A 15,925-nucleotide genomic window follows, 5' to 3' on the forward strand; every position below is an offset into this window, starting at 1 on the left:
ATTCTTGTTATTATTATTTATTTTTTTCTCATGATTTTCCGTAATTTGACTAGTACTGATTACTGCATATTTTTCATTTTTTTTATGTTTGTGTGTTCTGCGCGTGTTAAAACTCAATAAATGTATTTTAATAATAAAGAATCAATTTTATAATGAAATAAAAATGTTATGAAATTAACAGTGAGTTGTTAATACTTTAAATATATTTTTCTACCTTAAAACTAATTTAGATCAAAGTTTGTACAAGTGATAAAAATGTATTTTATTTAAATATTGTTTTCAAAACAATCAACAAACTTTTCAAAATATCTTGAGTTCAAAAAACATATTTCAAAATAATAAAAATGAAAACAAAAATATTTCTTACCCCGACATACAGTAGAAGCACTACCCACGTATTAATACATTTGTTGCAGGGTGGAAATCATATAAATATTTCATTCATATTGCTCATCACTTTTTGTAAGTATTCATTTGTTATTGTGTTTATTATTGTTAGTGTTATAGTTAATGGTAATAGGTTTAACAAATCTATCAAATATTATTGAAAACCAGTTACTTCTTAGCAATTTGACTATCAACAAATTGGAGGTAACTATGACCAGCTTTTATAGCCAACAGACCAGTACCTACACCCGCTATGGTACATAATGCTGGGTTAGGTGGGATGATTGATCTGACAACTGCCCACACTAGGACGGAGCCAAAGTTCAGAAGCAGTGCGCCTGCAAAACTGAAAAACAATTGCAAATGTATGAAACTGATAAAATAAGAACAGTTTTATTATAAAGTCTGTTTCAATCAGCAAATTCACTTTAAAACAAGTGAGATTTTCTTGATTTTTATTTGTTATCTAGTTAGATTTTGATAAAAAATTAGCAAGTGTTATTTACCTGAACGTAATTCTCCAACACTGATGAGCTGATTTTAAATGCTCTCTTGTGTAAATGTATGATCCCGTACCAATTAAAGCACCGCCCAATAAATAATTTGTTATATCAGTTTTCGGAAAAACTCTGAAACAAATGGAGCAATTAATATTCATTCATTAAGAATTAAATGCCATTGACTATGATTACGTAACGTCTACAACTCTTTATACATTGTATGATAATTATGATAATCAAGTTTAATAGGTAAAGGAGGTTATGTTTAATCGATTAAAAATTTTACCTGATAACAAGTTGAGGATTCATCACATTAACAGAAAGTCCTGTATAAGAAGCTACACCAAATGCAGGAATATAAAATTTTGTTAAACTACATCGTGTAACTGGTTGAAGTCCAAACTTTGCTAGGATTGAGTCAGAAGGTGAATCTCCAGAACCGGCCATTATTAGATATTTTATATTACTAGTAGTTTAGGTTTAATGAATTTCTTTGTATTGTGAGTCAATTAATTATAAATTAATTACAGTCTTCTTGAATTTATAACTAATAATAAGTAAAGATACAGTTATCTTATTAACAATTTATTAAAGTGCGTTTATTGACTCAGGAAAAATTCCGCAACATTTATGACGGCGCTACTGTCCAGGGTGGCGCTGTTTTCGCTATGTCTTCCATTTTCAATATCGAACTTTGGTAAAACTACAAATCCGTAAAATTGTAATCAAGACGATTGCAACTTTATTTTTATAAATAATTATAAAAACAATATGATTATTTTGTAAATTATTATTCGGGATTTTCATTTTTATTGTTAAATACATTTTTAATTGATCATTTCATTGATCAAAATATTGTCGAATCTTTTTGTGTACGTTGTGTACTATTACAAGATTTTTAATAAACAACATGACTTCAAGTAATCAAGAGAATACTTTAAAAAGAAAATTAGATGATCGTGATGATTCTGAGGATGAATATGGTGAGTTAATTAATATAATTCATTATTTTTTACTGATCTGTTAAATTATAGCTTTTACAAAATTTGAGGTTACTTTTTCTATTTATATTTTATTAATTCTTCATATTAATATTTACAACTATTCATAATATTTAGGAAACAATGACAATGTCAAGAGTAAATCAGAGGGTTCTTCATCAAATGCTCTACGACTGTGTCCATATTTAGATACCATAAACAGACAATTTCTAGATTTTGATTTTGAAAAGTTATGCTCTGTTTCGCTATCAAGAATCAACGTCTATGCATGTTTAGTTTGTGGAAAATACTTTCAAGGAAGAGGGACGAATACCCATGCATACACTCATAGTGTTGCAGATGGACATCATGTATTTTTGAATTTACATACGTTAAAATTTTATTGCCTGCCCGATAATTATGAAATCGTTGGTAAGTATTGCTGTCTATAAGAAAATATATGTATCTCAGTTTCCTTATTAAACGCCTCAAATTTTTAGATTCTTCTTTGGATGATATTAAATATGTGTTGAATCCAACATTTAATAAGGACCAAATAACTCAGCTTGATATAAGTGACAGACAATCACGAGCTATTGATGGTTCAATGTATTTACCAGGCATTGTTGGTATGAACAACATCAAAGCCAATGATTATTGCAACGTTATTCTGCAGGTAATATATTAAAAACGAACTTCATGAATTGCTTAAGCTTAAAAATTTAATTTAATTCAAGATTTAAGGTTGATAACGTATAATAAACCAACAGGCATTATCACACGTAACTCCACTGAGAGATTATTTCTTGAGAGAATCAAATTATGCACATATTAAGAGACCTCCTGGAGACTCTTCATATCTTTTGGTTCAGAGGTTTGGAGAGTTAATGAGAAAATTATGGAATCCTCGTAATTTTAAAGCTCATGTTAGTCCTCATGAGATGCTTCAAGCAGTAGTTTTGTGGAGTAAAAAACGTTTCCAGTTTACGGAGCAAGGTATTCAAATTATTTTTATTATAGCATAAAAAGCATAAACCAAAAGAAGGAGTTTATTCATTATTCAATTGAATTTCAGGTGATCCTATCGATTTTTTGTCATGGTTTCTCAATGCTCTTCATCTTGCATTAAATGGTAGCAAGAAGAAAAATTCAAGTATAATATACAAGACGTTTCTGGGGCACATGAAAATATATACAAGAAAAATTCCACCTCTTGAACTCGAGGAAAGCCAAAGAAGTGAATTATTAAATACTGTAGAATATGGAGAAACTGTTACAGAAAGTCCATTTTTGTATTTAACTTGTGATTTGCCTCCACCGCCGCTTTTTAAAGATCAAATTAGAGAAAATATCATCCCTCAGGTAATGAAAATTTCCATGTTTAGAATTATACATTAATTATTTAAATAATTTACAAAAAAAATGCAATAGTTGACATTGAAAATTCTTGATAAAGTAATAAATGATGCATTTTCTCATGCAGGTGAGTCTTTACACTCTTCTGAATAAATTTAATGCTATCACAGAAAAAGAATATAAAACGTATAAGGAGAATTTTATGAAAAGATTTGAGATAACTGAACTACCACCTTATCTCATTCTTTATATCAAGGTGAGTATTTATATTTTTTCTTCAAAATCCCATTCGTTATGACTGATCATATGAAACTTATATAATTTATCTTTACAGAGATTCACTAAAAATACTTTTTTCGTAGAAAAGAATCCTACGATTGTTAATTTTCCTGTCAGGTAAATTGTTAATAACAAGCATTCTATAAATCAAAATTGATGCTATTTAATTGTTTCCTTATGTGTAATATTTTAAATCAATTATAGAAATGTTGACTTCGGAGATATTTTAACTGCAGAAGTGAAAGCGACTCATCCTTATACTACCTATGATTTAGTAGCTAACATAGTTCACGATGGTGAACCAGGTCAGGGAACATATAGAGTTCACATCTTACATAGAGCTACAGGTCAATGGTATGAATTACAAGATTTACATGTTACACAAATTCTACCTCAGATGATCGCATTATCGGAAGCTTACATTCAGGTATGATCAATAAACAATTATACTATTTTTATTAGTTCAAAGTTATGGTTGCAACTGACTTTTGCCTTAAGGCTTTCAGCCATAATTGTACATGCCTGAATTAACTGAAATGTATGTTTATTTTACAGATTTACGAGTTGAGGAAAAGTGGAAATCCAGAGAATGGTGTATCAAATTAAATTTGATAAGGTTTAAATTTTTATATTAATAAATAAAAATTTTATAATTGATTTGCATGGTTTAAACAAAGAAGTACCTCTTATCACTTTTAGTTAAATTTTAGTCGTTCTTATTTAATTGAGGTTATCAAGGTTATACCCTTTGTACTAAAGTGTCATGTAATGGAGACTGAAGTTCATAATTTACTAAATGGCTTTAAGTGCAAAGGGTTAAATTAAATGTGTCGCGTCTAATTCAATTATTTAATTATCACCGAATTCCCGCCGTCATTTAAATTTTTTTTTAATTTCTCAAGTTACCGTTCGCGGAGCTATCAGTCAATCTCTGGTGGGGCGCTATTAAAATGGAGGGAGAAAAGCGTCGCGCCAAACGAGTCTTGATGGACGGGGCAACGGCAGCAGACCACGCGAAGCTGTTGTAAGCGGTCTGAGTTTATTTTCACACGCGTTTACGGTTTTACACACGTTACTTGTGATTAATTTCGTGGTTTTTAAATACTGTTAACTAGATTTTATTATTTATATGGCTGTAAAGCCATTTAATGTCATGTAAATCATTCATATACAAGATGTGAATTTTGAGTTTTCATCGTTACAAAGTGCCGCGAGTGTTTGTGATTGTTTTTGTGAATATCTTTTGGATTATCAAATATAATAAGTATTTTGATTTTTGCGAGAAGTAAGTAATGTTTTATTATTTAATTTGCTCTTTTTATTCTTATTTAGTTTGATTCACCGACAAGATTCAATGGCGTCATTTCGATTCTTTTATAAAACTCGATTGACGAGTAATTTTTTTCAACTTTTCAAATTTATATGAGTGAATCTGATTATGGTTATGAATAAATTACTTTTCGTTCATGTTCTCGAAGGTTGTTGAACGTTCTGATATAAATATTTGGGTTTAGTAGATAATGTCGATGCTTTGGAGCTGATAATTTTCTAATGATACGGTTAGACATTTTAATAGTTGTTAATCAATTGGAAAGGTTTTTAGGAATAAAATACCAATGACGATCGTTTTCCCATCTTCATTAGTTTCTCTTGAAAACGGAATAATATATATTTATTCAAAGTAGGCGGTTGCAACGACTTTTGTCGGTGTCGCACGAATCTTCACTGGTCCACTTGGTCCAAATACCTGTTTCACGCGAGGTCCAGAAGAAAAAAAACTCGAAATCCTGTGGCTGACTGGGAGGCCATAAAAAAGATATGGTGGGATGAGATGAGAGTTCGGGCGTTGATTCGATGATGCTAAGGCTTAAAATTCTTAACGATCGATTACGGGGAACATTTTCAAATAAATAAAATCTTAAAGAGATACAGTTACATGAGGTAATAGTACACGTTTTTCAAATTCTATATTTTATATAAATATTCCATTTAAATAAGATAACCATAATTTTTCGTTCTTCTATTAACAGTATTCATTTTTTATTCAACAAGTAAGTTAAACCTGGATGTTGATGATTGTACGCAATATCTTTAATCCAAGATATAAAATATTATACACGTTATTTTTATAATTTATTTATTTATTTTCGTGCCGTAAATAATTGTCCTACCAGCAATTGCATGAAGGAAATAAGTGTCTAGGACATTGGAGCATAGAGACAGGTGGCAGGTGCATTTTAGTCCTTAGTAGTAAAAACAACTTACAAGTTTGTAATGTAATAGTCAATAAAGACATATAGGATATTTAATAATATGATATAAATTATGCAGTGACATTATTATAAAACAAGTACACTGGCAGGAAAATTATTTTTAATGAGTAAAAGAAAAAAAAAATCACTGAATAAATTGTTTTCCATTTAGCTAGAACTTTTGTATTACATACAGCGATTCACTAAGTCTATTGTTTCCTCAGTCATGAATTATTTAACGAAAAATGTTTTCCTTTGATAAAGTATAATTTTGGAGTGCAATTTATAGTACAGTTAGGTATATATTTACTTTCAATTAAATATTATTCCAGTTCTCCTTGCTTATTATTTTTTTCTCTTATTACTGATATAAGATAATTAGTAGTCTCGATAGATGTAACTAAATAAAAAAAAGCTTGTAAAGTTTTTTTTCAATAATAATCAATCGCCTGAAATCAAGTTTATATCCAGCAGTATTTTTCTCAATGAAGTTTTTTTTCAAACAATTAAAATGATTTGATTTAAATATTTTATCTGTTAATCTTGAAAATAAAAGTACAAAACACAAGTGTATCTGTGGAAGAGTATAAAAAAAAAGAGCTTCAGTATGAAGTCTAAGGGTGTACTTTAATCGGTTCTACTTGGATGAATAATTGAGTCTAATCGATTCATTCCGAGATTTGCCAAGCTTCCGCCTTTAATCGACAGTTTCAACACAAAACCTGTCTGGTATCATCCATTTCCTTCGAGGAATTTTACTTCCTTTCAAGCCCTAGAAAAAATAGAAACATGTTAAGCTTTTCGAGTTTCCTTTGAATAAAAAAAGCTACCTACGAGGGACATTTTCTATCAACAGTGAAACGTTGAAAGTTATTGATGTCAGGTGCTTTATATCAACGTCTTCAGTGTCCAGATGAGTTGTCACCTGTACAGTGACATTTGATTTTTATTCATTCGCCACAGTTGGACGTTTTTATCATTAGAATTTCAAAAAAAAACTTTGACATGATAAAAATGCTTGTTTGTCTCAAGAAATATCTTTAGATCTATTTAGCACAATGTGAAACTATTGTGCATTTCTTTGATAAAACTGGGCTAGGAGGTCGGGAACTCGGTTGGAACTGTGACTTGTTAAATACAAGAATTTCAACAAGCGGATAGGAACACCTTAGAGGGTAGACTTTACCCACCATGTATGAAATACTTTTTATGATGTTCTATTTCGCGTTAGGGCGTGTGGAAGTAACGTAGCGAAACGGCAAAGAAACACTCACCATGCTTGGCTGATCGTTAGGAGATATGTAGGGACATATAGAAGAAGACAGTAAAAGACTAATGTGTGTATATGAGTAGGTACTCGAGCGTTGAGAGGAAAGAGGCCACACAGAATACAATGGATAACCGAGGGCTACTCTCATTTATGTAATGCACCTACAAACAATTGCGGGATCTACTCTATTCTTGATGAAATACTTTGTCACATAGATAGACAGTTTTGGATCTTTTCTTCATGAGAAAATACTTTATAAGTGGTGTTGAAGAATTTTATTCGTTTTTATTTAGTTGAATATAAAAAAGACAAAGGGAATAAATTGATAGAAATTTCCAAGACTTCCTTTATTTGAATGCTAAGTAAATTTGAATATTTAATTTCAAAAGAAATATAATTGAGTTTAGGTGTTGTTAAATAGTCATTGTTTAATGATAATTAATTGATTCGATTAAATATTCTATTGTGTTTATAATAAATATTAGATTTCTTATTTTAATTTTTCTGTTAATTTTTTTATCTTCATGCTAATTTATGCAGTTCTACTTTTTCAACAACAGTCATAATCAATATTAATTAAAGAATAAATTTCTAATTTTTAATTAACAATTGAAGCTATTTTATAATCCTGATAGTTCTTTATAAATGGCCAATGATTACATGATTTAACCTTTAAAAAAAATTTATGATACTTAAGCTGGTGATATTTCTTGGAGCACTTCAAATGATCTGTGCTCTTAAACATACTGTAAAATCATTAATTAAATTATCGTCATTAATATCAGTTTATCGTCCATTAATATTGTCTCATTCGTAGCTGATTTACGCTAGAAGAGTCATTCAAAGAATCGAAGCAGTTTATTATCTACTAAAATTCAATTTTTGTTGCCAATTAAAAGAACACTTGGGCTATAAGAGTGCATAATAATTCCATTTCCTTTTATTTTAATAGTCTTACTCAAACCAGCTGTTATCGTTATGGTAATAACAACCACCCGGTCAAGAAGTATGAATCTTATCATCACGAAATGTGCTGTGTAGAACTGGACTTGAGTTTTCAGTAATCAAAAGCTTCCTATTGTAGTCTCATATTTGTTTCTTTTACTTATCTGTGTTTTCTTTGTTCTTCTACATTTACATTTTGTCGACTTATTTCCATTTACTGAACGTAACTTATAGAACTGTAAATAACTAGACATTTTGTATATGTATAGAACATGCACAATATTATGTTTGCCATGAAGACACCTGTTTTGTTTTGTGTACTTTTATCATATGAAAAGTTCTTGTTTTACTTTCTGCTGCTTCTTTATTACGTCTCAAGTTAATTTTTAATATTAAGTTTATCATGATATATGTAATACTTGGAAGAAATTTTAACATTGACGTCGTTTCTAGTTAAAGATCAGGTAGCTTGTACGGTAAAACATACAATGATTGGCACTTTAAAGATAGTTATTGGCATCAGTTCTACCTGTTTTAACCCATTGACTTGGTATCGAAAGTAATAATGACTGTTTGAAGTAACAATAGAATTGTTTATCTTATCTTCAATAATTTTAAAGGTAATCAGTTTCGATTGTTATTGACTTTGTGGTTGGTTATACAAATGTCCAGATGCATAATATCTTTAGCACCTGTCTTTACGACAATGCAATGTTGGATGGTTCAATATTTTTATTTTAGCCTCTTGATTGTACCTTTTGTCCTCATTCGTCATACTTATTTGATGACTCTTCTTTTTCTGCTTTTACAAATTATTGTTTTCTATCTAAATGCCCAATCAGTAGACCAAGTGGTATTCCATATTTTCTGTTTCAGTGGATTTTGGGAATTTTCTAGGTTTTTAGAAAAAGGGGAGGACAGTTCTTGTGGCTTTAGGGGAGATATGTATATCTAGAATTTTTATCATGTTTTTTTTATCCGTGAAAATTAGCTGAATTATTTATATTTTCAATTTGTCTTATGTACAAATTTATGACTATAATAAAAATGAGTTTAGTTACCAAGTGAGGACAGACTTGATAAAAAAATAAAATTGATTAGGATTATCAAAAAATGATAATTATTACTCCAATTTAATAACAATATCATTAAAAGTGTATATAAAATATTTTTATTATCAACCAATAATATTGTTTTTTTTGTATTAATTATTTATCACCTTTATTCATTTCTAATTATCATTCATTTATTTTACATGAAATCAGTTATTTGTCGTTTATACTTTAAATTATTTTTTAAATTAATGATTATTAATGAATGAAGACGGTAAGAATTTAAATAAAAGTTAATGAATAAAATTATTAACGATCTAATGGAATTTTTATAAATTAAAATTTATCTATAATAAATAATAATGATCACTCAATCTGTGTAAATAAACTCATGAAAATATTTCCATTACATGACTATGTAAATGACAGTGCGTAGGCAGAGGTAAAAGACTATAACATTAGAAGCTAACAATCTTGAAGTACTGCAGATTAAACCTATTTAACGCTTGAATATAATATTGTTGGCACAAAGAATCCTCACTTGTGTTATGGATATTGTAGAATGTACAGGGTTGACCATCAAGGTCGTCAGCATCGTCCGAACGGAAGTCATTGGCCACAGGTGGAATAATCTCAATTTGCCACATTCTTGTATATTTTTCCCTGTAATCCCTTTCTTTAGACGACTCTTAAAGATCCAGTGGCTTCCGGCCAATACCTCTTCCGGTTTCGTGTCACGCATACTTGCATGCCGGTCGTCCTCGAAAATATAATAACGAACCAATGGTGAATATATTATTTGGTGATGAACTTTGTAGATGATGATTACCATTTTCTCTTTATTTATTTAAATATTTAAATTTAATCATTTGTTGTGAAATAAAATATTTTTATTTTAATTAAAAAAAAAATCTTAAGACGAATAATTTTGTTATTTACCTACTAAAACATTTATTCTAAATTCGATTCTGACGAATATTTTTCTAACAAGTTCTTGCTTGAATGAATTTACTTCCATGTCAATCCATCCAATTATTTTTGATGCGAAAACGAGTGAGAAGTGTTAGAATGTGAGGGTTGATATTCGAGAAAATCCCTTGGATTTACTAACAATTTTCAGGCAATTTCATGGCAATTTCCTCATTCTTGTATTAAATCCTACGACAGTATAGTAGAGATTTGAAGAAACATCCCTGTATGGAAGATCATGATCAGTGTATGTATCTATCAAGTTGGTGGTGTTATCATTTCAGTTGGGACAAACATTGTCGCTGAAGGGGAGAAGTGCATGCCATCCTACGCTTGGGAGAGTCCCTACCGGATGTGTTACGATGAGGAAAAAATGCTGGTTGCCTGGAGGGTTTTTAGTTGGCGATAGGGCGACGCCTCCTTCTGTCACTCCAACTGGTATCTCTTCAGCGTACTATATTCATCTCTCTCTCTATCTCTATCATCTTACTGGCTCTAGACGATTGACTTACAACCCTCAAGATGTCCGGGACAAGCTGTAAATTCTATTAAGAAAATTCTCAACCGGAAAATCTATCTTTAATTCGGTTATTTAAATTTTATCCCACGGGTTTTTGAATTTGATGAAGATTTTTTAAACTCATTTTGCATATTTTGAAAGGATATGTTTATTTATTAAAAATTAAAAAATCAATTACAGTGTTAATATTTAATTATTTTTGATTATGAATTTTTTTTTAAATGTTTGATACTTTCAGTAAAATAAATTTTGATAAATATTTAATTTAATTGAATATTACTAGTGAGTAAAAAAATAATCTGTCGGCTTTCGTGATTAAAATGAAGCATAAATTAACACGAAAAAATTTATTTTTAATTTGAACTCAACATGCAAATTTTTTATGCAATGTTTTTTGTCAGGTAACGTTGATAATAACTCATAAGAAATTTCCTCATCATATTTATGAGAATTCTACAGAATTTTATTGACGTCACAGAGCTAATTATTGCAATTATTATTAATAAAAAAACGATTCATTATAGAAATGAACAAATAGTTAAATTTTTTATCAATATACTAGTGGTTTTATGTATTTAGAAAGTTCATTATATAAATTTAGTTTTCCAACACAAAGATGATCGATTCTTAATGATTGAAGATGGGATAGGCTCGTTGATTGACAGAGAGTTACAATGAGGAACCGGAAATAATAGAACGTCTGATTATTTATATGCATGGGCACGTAGAATCAGCCAGGTTGATAGCAGTATAGAATCACGAGGTTGGAATTCGAGAGTTCGTTCGCTGTATGCTGCCATATTCGCTCATAGTCAATCTAGTGCGAGGCCAATTGTACTGTCCAATCGATCGGAAACACGCGAGATGCTAAAAGGTTGCATAACTTTTGCTCTTAATGTGTAGTCTGTATAAGCACTCAAGTTCATCGATAAAATTGTCATGACTATTTCTATCAATAGTTGCTGACTATTTCCATCCTGACAATCTTTCAAAATGATTCGTTATTTCAAACAAAGGTTACATTCAAAATTTACAAATGTCGTCAACGAAAATATTGCAATTGATTTTTGTTTCGAATGGTTTTTTAGTTGGATTCAAGTAAATAAAAATATTGATGAGAATTTAAATATTCATGTGCATCAAATTAAATACTGTTCTTATTGTTCAAACAAATACAGAGTAAAATTTATTGTTAATAATTTATTGGAAACATTTGTTGTTAGACAAAATGCATTGTCAATGAAAATTAAAATTTTATTATTAATTATTTGAATCGAAATTTGCAGAATTTCTTTTATCTAGTTAATTTTTGAAAGTCAAACTTTCTAATAACTTTAATTAATCAACCGACAAAAATAATTATAATTTACCGTGGCATTGTTATTTAATTAGAAGTTCAATATCCCGCACCAGGTAAATAATTAAATAGCTCTCTATACTAATTAAAAACTGTTGGTAAACAAAAGATGCATTCACACTCTCACCCTATAGAATTAAGAATTAACTTCATGATAGCCATTAAAAAAAATCCCAAGTCAATATTTCTCATCTATAAATAGCTTCTGCTTGTTAGTCTATAGCAGAATATTTAAATGATTTGTAGTAATTGCTTCCGAAGTAGGATATATAGGTCTACATCGATAGCAAATGCATATAGGGATCATACTAGAGAGGCAGGTGGTATCACCTTTTAGAGCAGGTGTTTCTTGTCCGAAAACCCATCAACCCCAATTTCGCAATGTTTTATTTCACTGGTTTCTCAGTTAGTATTTGAAATAAATATTCCCAAGTAACAATTGGAAATGTATTCATCACATTCAAAGCTCGAGAAGTAATGAAATTAAAAGTGCAGAAGAAACGTTAGTGGGTGCACGCAAGCGGCTAAATAAGTGTAAAAAAGCAAAAGTAAGAAGAGAAAGAGGAGAATGCTTTCATGGTTGTTTCTGAACAGAAGCCATACACCATATGTTGGCAGTCCCATGCTACACACGCTCATCGGACATTTGGTTTAGTTACTCGACGACGACAGTGAAGAGACTGGTGATGTAAAAGTTGAGTAGAAGCGAGGAAATGCGAGCCTACACGCGCGAGAAGCTTTACCCGTGCTCGCTTGATTATCCAAGCGTTATATCGATTACTCGGAGACTCGTCAGACGGTCCTTTATCCTCGAGCATGAGAGTTGAGGCCACTGAACTCTTGGATTTACTGTCCAATGACAATTGAACTTTTTCTATTCATAAACTAGGCTCTAGATAAATGAAAATCTATTTAAATATACCTAGTGTCTGTCTATACCTTTGGGTGACGACATCATTGTTTCGTTCCTCATCTTCATTTTTATACGTCTTCTATATATGGGTCGATGTTATTTAACGATCGCTGCTGACTCCACACCATACTACTTATTTAGCTTAGCTTGTGAAGTCGGCAAGTGGGTAATAGAAGTGAACAAAAGCTCTCGCTTTGCTTAACAAGAAGCAATACACACAACACGTATAATCTATTGTGCGTATACACACGTGACATTAAGTTTATTCGACTTTACTGGAATGCGTGTGGATATAAAGAGTAGAAACGATGGTAATAATATCATTCATTATGAGAACTATCCCACGGATCTGGAAAAACACACATGAATCCAAAGGTGGAGATCTTTTTAGACCTTTATATTTCAGACTTATTTCGTGGTTTCTCGGCTTTTCCTCTATTTGTCTGGCTGCTATCCTTTTAAGCTTCAACATGGAGGGAAAAAAAATTCTGATAGATTAAAGGAAAGAATATTTTTTACTTTAATGGAAGAAAATTTCTTGAATCAACTGTGATGCTTCAAATACTTCTTTTATGGAAATAGTATTTGAAAAAAAAAAAATCTTAAAGGAAATATTATTTTTAAGAGTTCAGATGCGAATCATGAGCTTTTTATTCTCTGATGAAAAATGTTTATCAACCACCAGTCTTCTCAAAGAGAAAAATAAGCTACCAGACTTGGAAAATTTAAGAAGATTTTTTCAAGTGCATCATGATCAGATTAAAATTTTTTTTTGGGTGAAATATTCTATATGGTACATAACATGGATTTCAATTTACTTTTTTTTTTTTATTAAAAATAGATAGTAAATATTAATGAAATTCTTGGTAAAAATAATCTCGTTAAATTGGTCAGTTTAAAATTTAATTAGTTCTAAACCAATTTAAAGTAGATGGAGAGGTTTACGAAACAGGATTTAAAATGTTAGTAGTTAAAATAAACAGATGTTTTTTAAAGGCATCAATGGTGGTATATAGATACTAAAATTAGGATTTTTTTTTCTGTTCAGTACAGTTTTCTAGAAATATTCATTTGTTGAAATAAGTTTATTCATGCATATTTATTATTTCTTTTTCTATGCATTCTCATGACCAAATTCAACTCCAAATAAATAATTCGGTTTTCTAAATATTCCTGGTGACAGTATTTTATTTTTATTACCTCACTTAGTTTCAATAACAATAAATTTCGTCTCCAAATTCTGAATTCATTTGAATGCTCAAAATGAAATTTATCAAATTCTTTCTTTTTTTTTGCTCCAAAATTCTTTCTCGTGGGAACATTGTATTCCCCAAGATGGAAATCTTTTTATTTGACTTTTGTACCAATTTTCTTGATTACTTTTGCTCTAGATTTCAACGAAATTCTTTGACACAGATTAAAGGAGACATTTTTAGTGATATTCACTAATAATTAAGTCGCCATTTGTGATGTTGCTTTTACAAATATTTGAACAAATTATTTCCTCTACTTAGATAATCTTTTCCTATTTAGAAAATCATTTTTCTCAGACTCAATAGAACTTCCGTGAGACTTTTATTTGAATGATGTCAGGAGCTCTTGTGCTGATTCACATCAATTTATCGGCGGGATCACAACAAGCACTCGATGTGCCAAGCAGATCACTTGTACGATTCTTGGCGAGTCAGCTCGTTCCGGGGGGTTGGAAACGAAGTGGCGTGTGCTTGGTATGAGTGGTTGTCACCAGGTGCAATTCTTCTATGAGAATAGAAAAAGATAAAATTGGGGGTGATGGCCTCGCTTCGTTCTGCTCTTGTATAAGTAACTACATAAATCTCAAAGGTATCTTTTCTTACTGATTCCGTTTTTTTCTTATTCACCTTTTAGAGTGTATTTTAAACATGCACCGGAAATAAATTTCGGTTAGATCAACATTTTTTCTTTGCTCTTTTTAAAGAGAGATCATTGAAATCTCTTTACATTTTTACATACGTTCCTCCCATTCTTTTCATTTCTCGGGAAGTCGTCTGGAGTCATGACATTTTATTTATACTATAGAAAATGCTCTTTCTTGAAATTTAATTTATTCCAAATAAATAATTTGAAAGAATTTTATTTTATTAAAAATGACGGGTTTAAAGGTATTTTTAGTATTTGAAAATTATTGAAATGTTTTCAAAAAATAAAAAAAATATTTCCTTATTTTATTTTACATTGAATTTAAATTAAAATGTAGAAATATTTTTAATAATCAGTAACAATCTTGAAATTCTATTAAAAATAATAAGAAATATATATACATTTCAACAGTTATAATTTCTCACCGTGAAGTTTACAAAGTAGTTGCATTAGCAAATAAAACAAGTAAATTTTATTAATATATAAAACTGCACTGTAGTTATTCGCACGTCCCATTTACAAAGTCGAATTAATAGAGTGTTATAGAAAAAAAGCTAGTGCGTAGATAAATTACGCAGAGGGACGATCTTCTATCCGTTAATGAGGATGTAACGTGAATGCAACATTTTACGTGAGTGTTGCATGTGGGCTGGATGTTGGTAAGCTGCGGTAAACTTTAGCTCGTACATCTCTTCCCCGTTCTCGTCGCCTCCGCGATCTCATTACATCGCTCCGATCGTAGAAATTGCAAAGAGTCACCAAGTGTTTATATAGGTCACACTTTCCTTAACTTTTAATCTGCAAACACTAGGTTATTTTCGTGTTTTGTCACGCTAATGTCTTTCGAAATTGAGAAAGTCCAGCCAGGATATAGTTTGCGGGTGTAGTTTGATCTTACAGTATTAGCCAACGGTATCACATGTTTAATTATACGTAATCACCAATCATTTAGTGGTGGTCTGATCAGTGTGATGTAGATCAACATGCAAATCTGCACTAGTAATTGGATATTAAATTGCCATGGGTTGAATGTCCAATCTCTATTGACTTTCTCAAACGAATTTTGCACTTCCCGTTCCTTTTCTTTAGTCAAGAACATAAACTGAAACACTTCACTTCTATCCCGTGACATTTCTAATCTCCTTTCCTGATAATCTCTTGTTAGTCATTTCGCTCATTCTTTTTTCACAGAGTTAACTTTTAGATAACGTTTTAAATACTGCTGTGATTTTAAAAAAAATAAGAT

The 15,925-nt window shown here is 30.4% G+C and overlaps 3 protein-coding genes across 7 annotated transcripts in view; 2 read left to right on the forward strand and 1 right to left on the reverse strand.

The window, feature by feature from the left end:
• Window positions 1–13: 13 nt before the first annotated feature.
• Window positions 14–1,529, reverse strand: LOC118064055 (uncharacterized). Its single transcript, XM_035078430.1, has 3 exons — window positions 1,174–1,529; window positions 894–1,016; window positions 14–733 (listed from the first exon to the last, which is right to left on the reverse strand). The coding sequence occupies exons 1-3, from the start codon at window positions 1,332–1,334 to the stop codon at window positions 556–558; spliced, it is 462 nt and encodes a 153-aa protein (XP_034934321.1). The 5' UTR covers window positions 1,335–1,529; the 3' UTR covers window positions 14–555.
• A 14-nt stretch (window positions 1,530–1,543) lies between these two features.
• Window positions 1,544–4,473, forward strand: Usp39 (ubiquitin specific protease 39). Of its 2 annotated transcripts, XM_035078423.1 has the most exons (10): window positions 1,544–1,870; window positions 2,006–2,299; window positions 2,368–2,543; window positions 2,638–2,863; window positions 2,943–3,229; window positions 3,351–3,479; window positions 3,558–3,619; window positions 3,707–3,929; window positions 4,058–4,118; window positions 4,405–4,473. In XM_035078423.1, the coding sequence occupies exons 1-9, from the start codon at window positions 1,798–1,800 to the stop codon at window positions 4,106–4,108; spliced, it is 1,521 nt and encodes a 506-aa protein (XP_034934314.1). In that variant the 5' UTR covers window positions 1,544–1,797; the 3' UTR covers window positions 4,109–4,118; window positions 4,405–4,473. The 2 variants fall into 2 exon arrangements, with proteins under 2 accessions (XP_034934314.1, XP_034934313.1); XM_035078422.1 differs by lacking the exon at window positions 4,405–4,473 and having other exon boundaries at window positions 4,058–4,206.
• Window positions 4,474–4,485: 12 nt separating this feature from the next.
• Window positions 4,486–15,925, forward strand: part of LOC118064050 (rap guanine nucleotide exchange factor 6-like) — an 82,768-nt gene continuing 71,328 nt past the window's right edge. For all 4 annotated transcript variants that reach the window (XM_035078403.1, XM_035078409.1, XM_035078405.1 and 1 more), the window contains exon 1: window positions 4,486–4,787. The gene's annotated coding sequence lies outside the window, so the exon portion shown is untranslated. The remainder of the gene's footprint in view (window positions 4,788–15,925) is intronic.

Source organism: Chelonus insularis, unplaced genomic scaffold, assembly GCF_013357705.1.
Source record: "Chelonus insularis isolate UGA/USDA-ARS -01 unplaced genomic scaffold, ASM1335770v1 contig_159_pilon, whole genome shotgun sequence".
NCBI lineage: Eukaryota > Metazoa > Arthropoda > Insecta > Hymenoptera > Braconidae > Chelonus > Chelonus insularis.

What these genes read in the sequence shown, in the direction of transcription:
- LOC118064055 (XM_035078430.1), bottom strand. Translation starts at nt 1,334, where the DNA reads ATGGCCGGTTCTGGAGATTCACCTTCTGACTCAATCCTAGCAAAGTTT. An exon ending in AATCCTCAACTTGTTATCAG is followed by an intron (nt 1,017 to 1,173) that starts GTAAAATTTTTA and finishes CATTTGTTTCAG; the next exon opens with AGTTTTTCCGAAAACTGATA. An exon ending in TGTTGGAGAATTACGTTCAG is followed by an intron (nt 734 to 893) that starts GTAAATAACACT and finishes ATTGTTTTTCAG; the next exon opens with TTTTGCAGGCGCACTGCTTC.
- Usp39 (XM_035078423.1), top strand. Translation starts at nt 1,798, where the DNA reads ATGACTTCAAGTAATCAAGAGAATACTTTAAAAAGAAAATTAGATGAT. An exon ending in TTTCCAGTTTACGGAGCAAG is followed by an intron (nt 2,864 to 2,942) that starts GTATTCAAATTA and finishes ATTGAATTTCAG; the next exon opens with GTGATCCTATCGATTTTTTG. An exon ending in ATTGTTAATTTTCCTGTCAG is followed by an intron (nt 3,620 to 3,706) that starts GTAAATTGTTAA and finishes AATCAATTATAG; the next exon opens with AAATGTTGACTTCGGAGATA.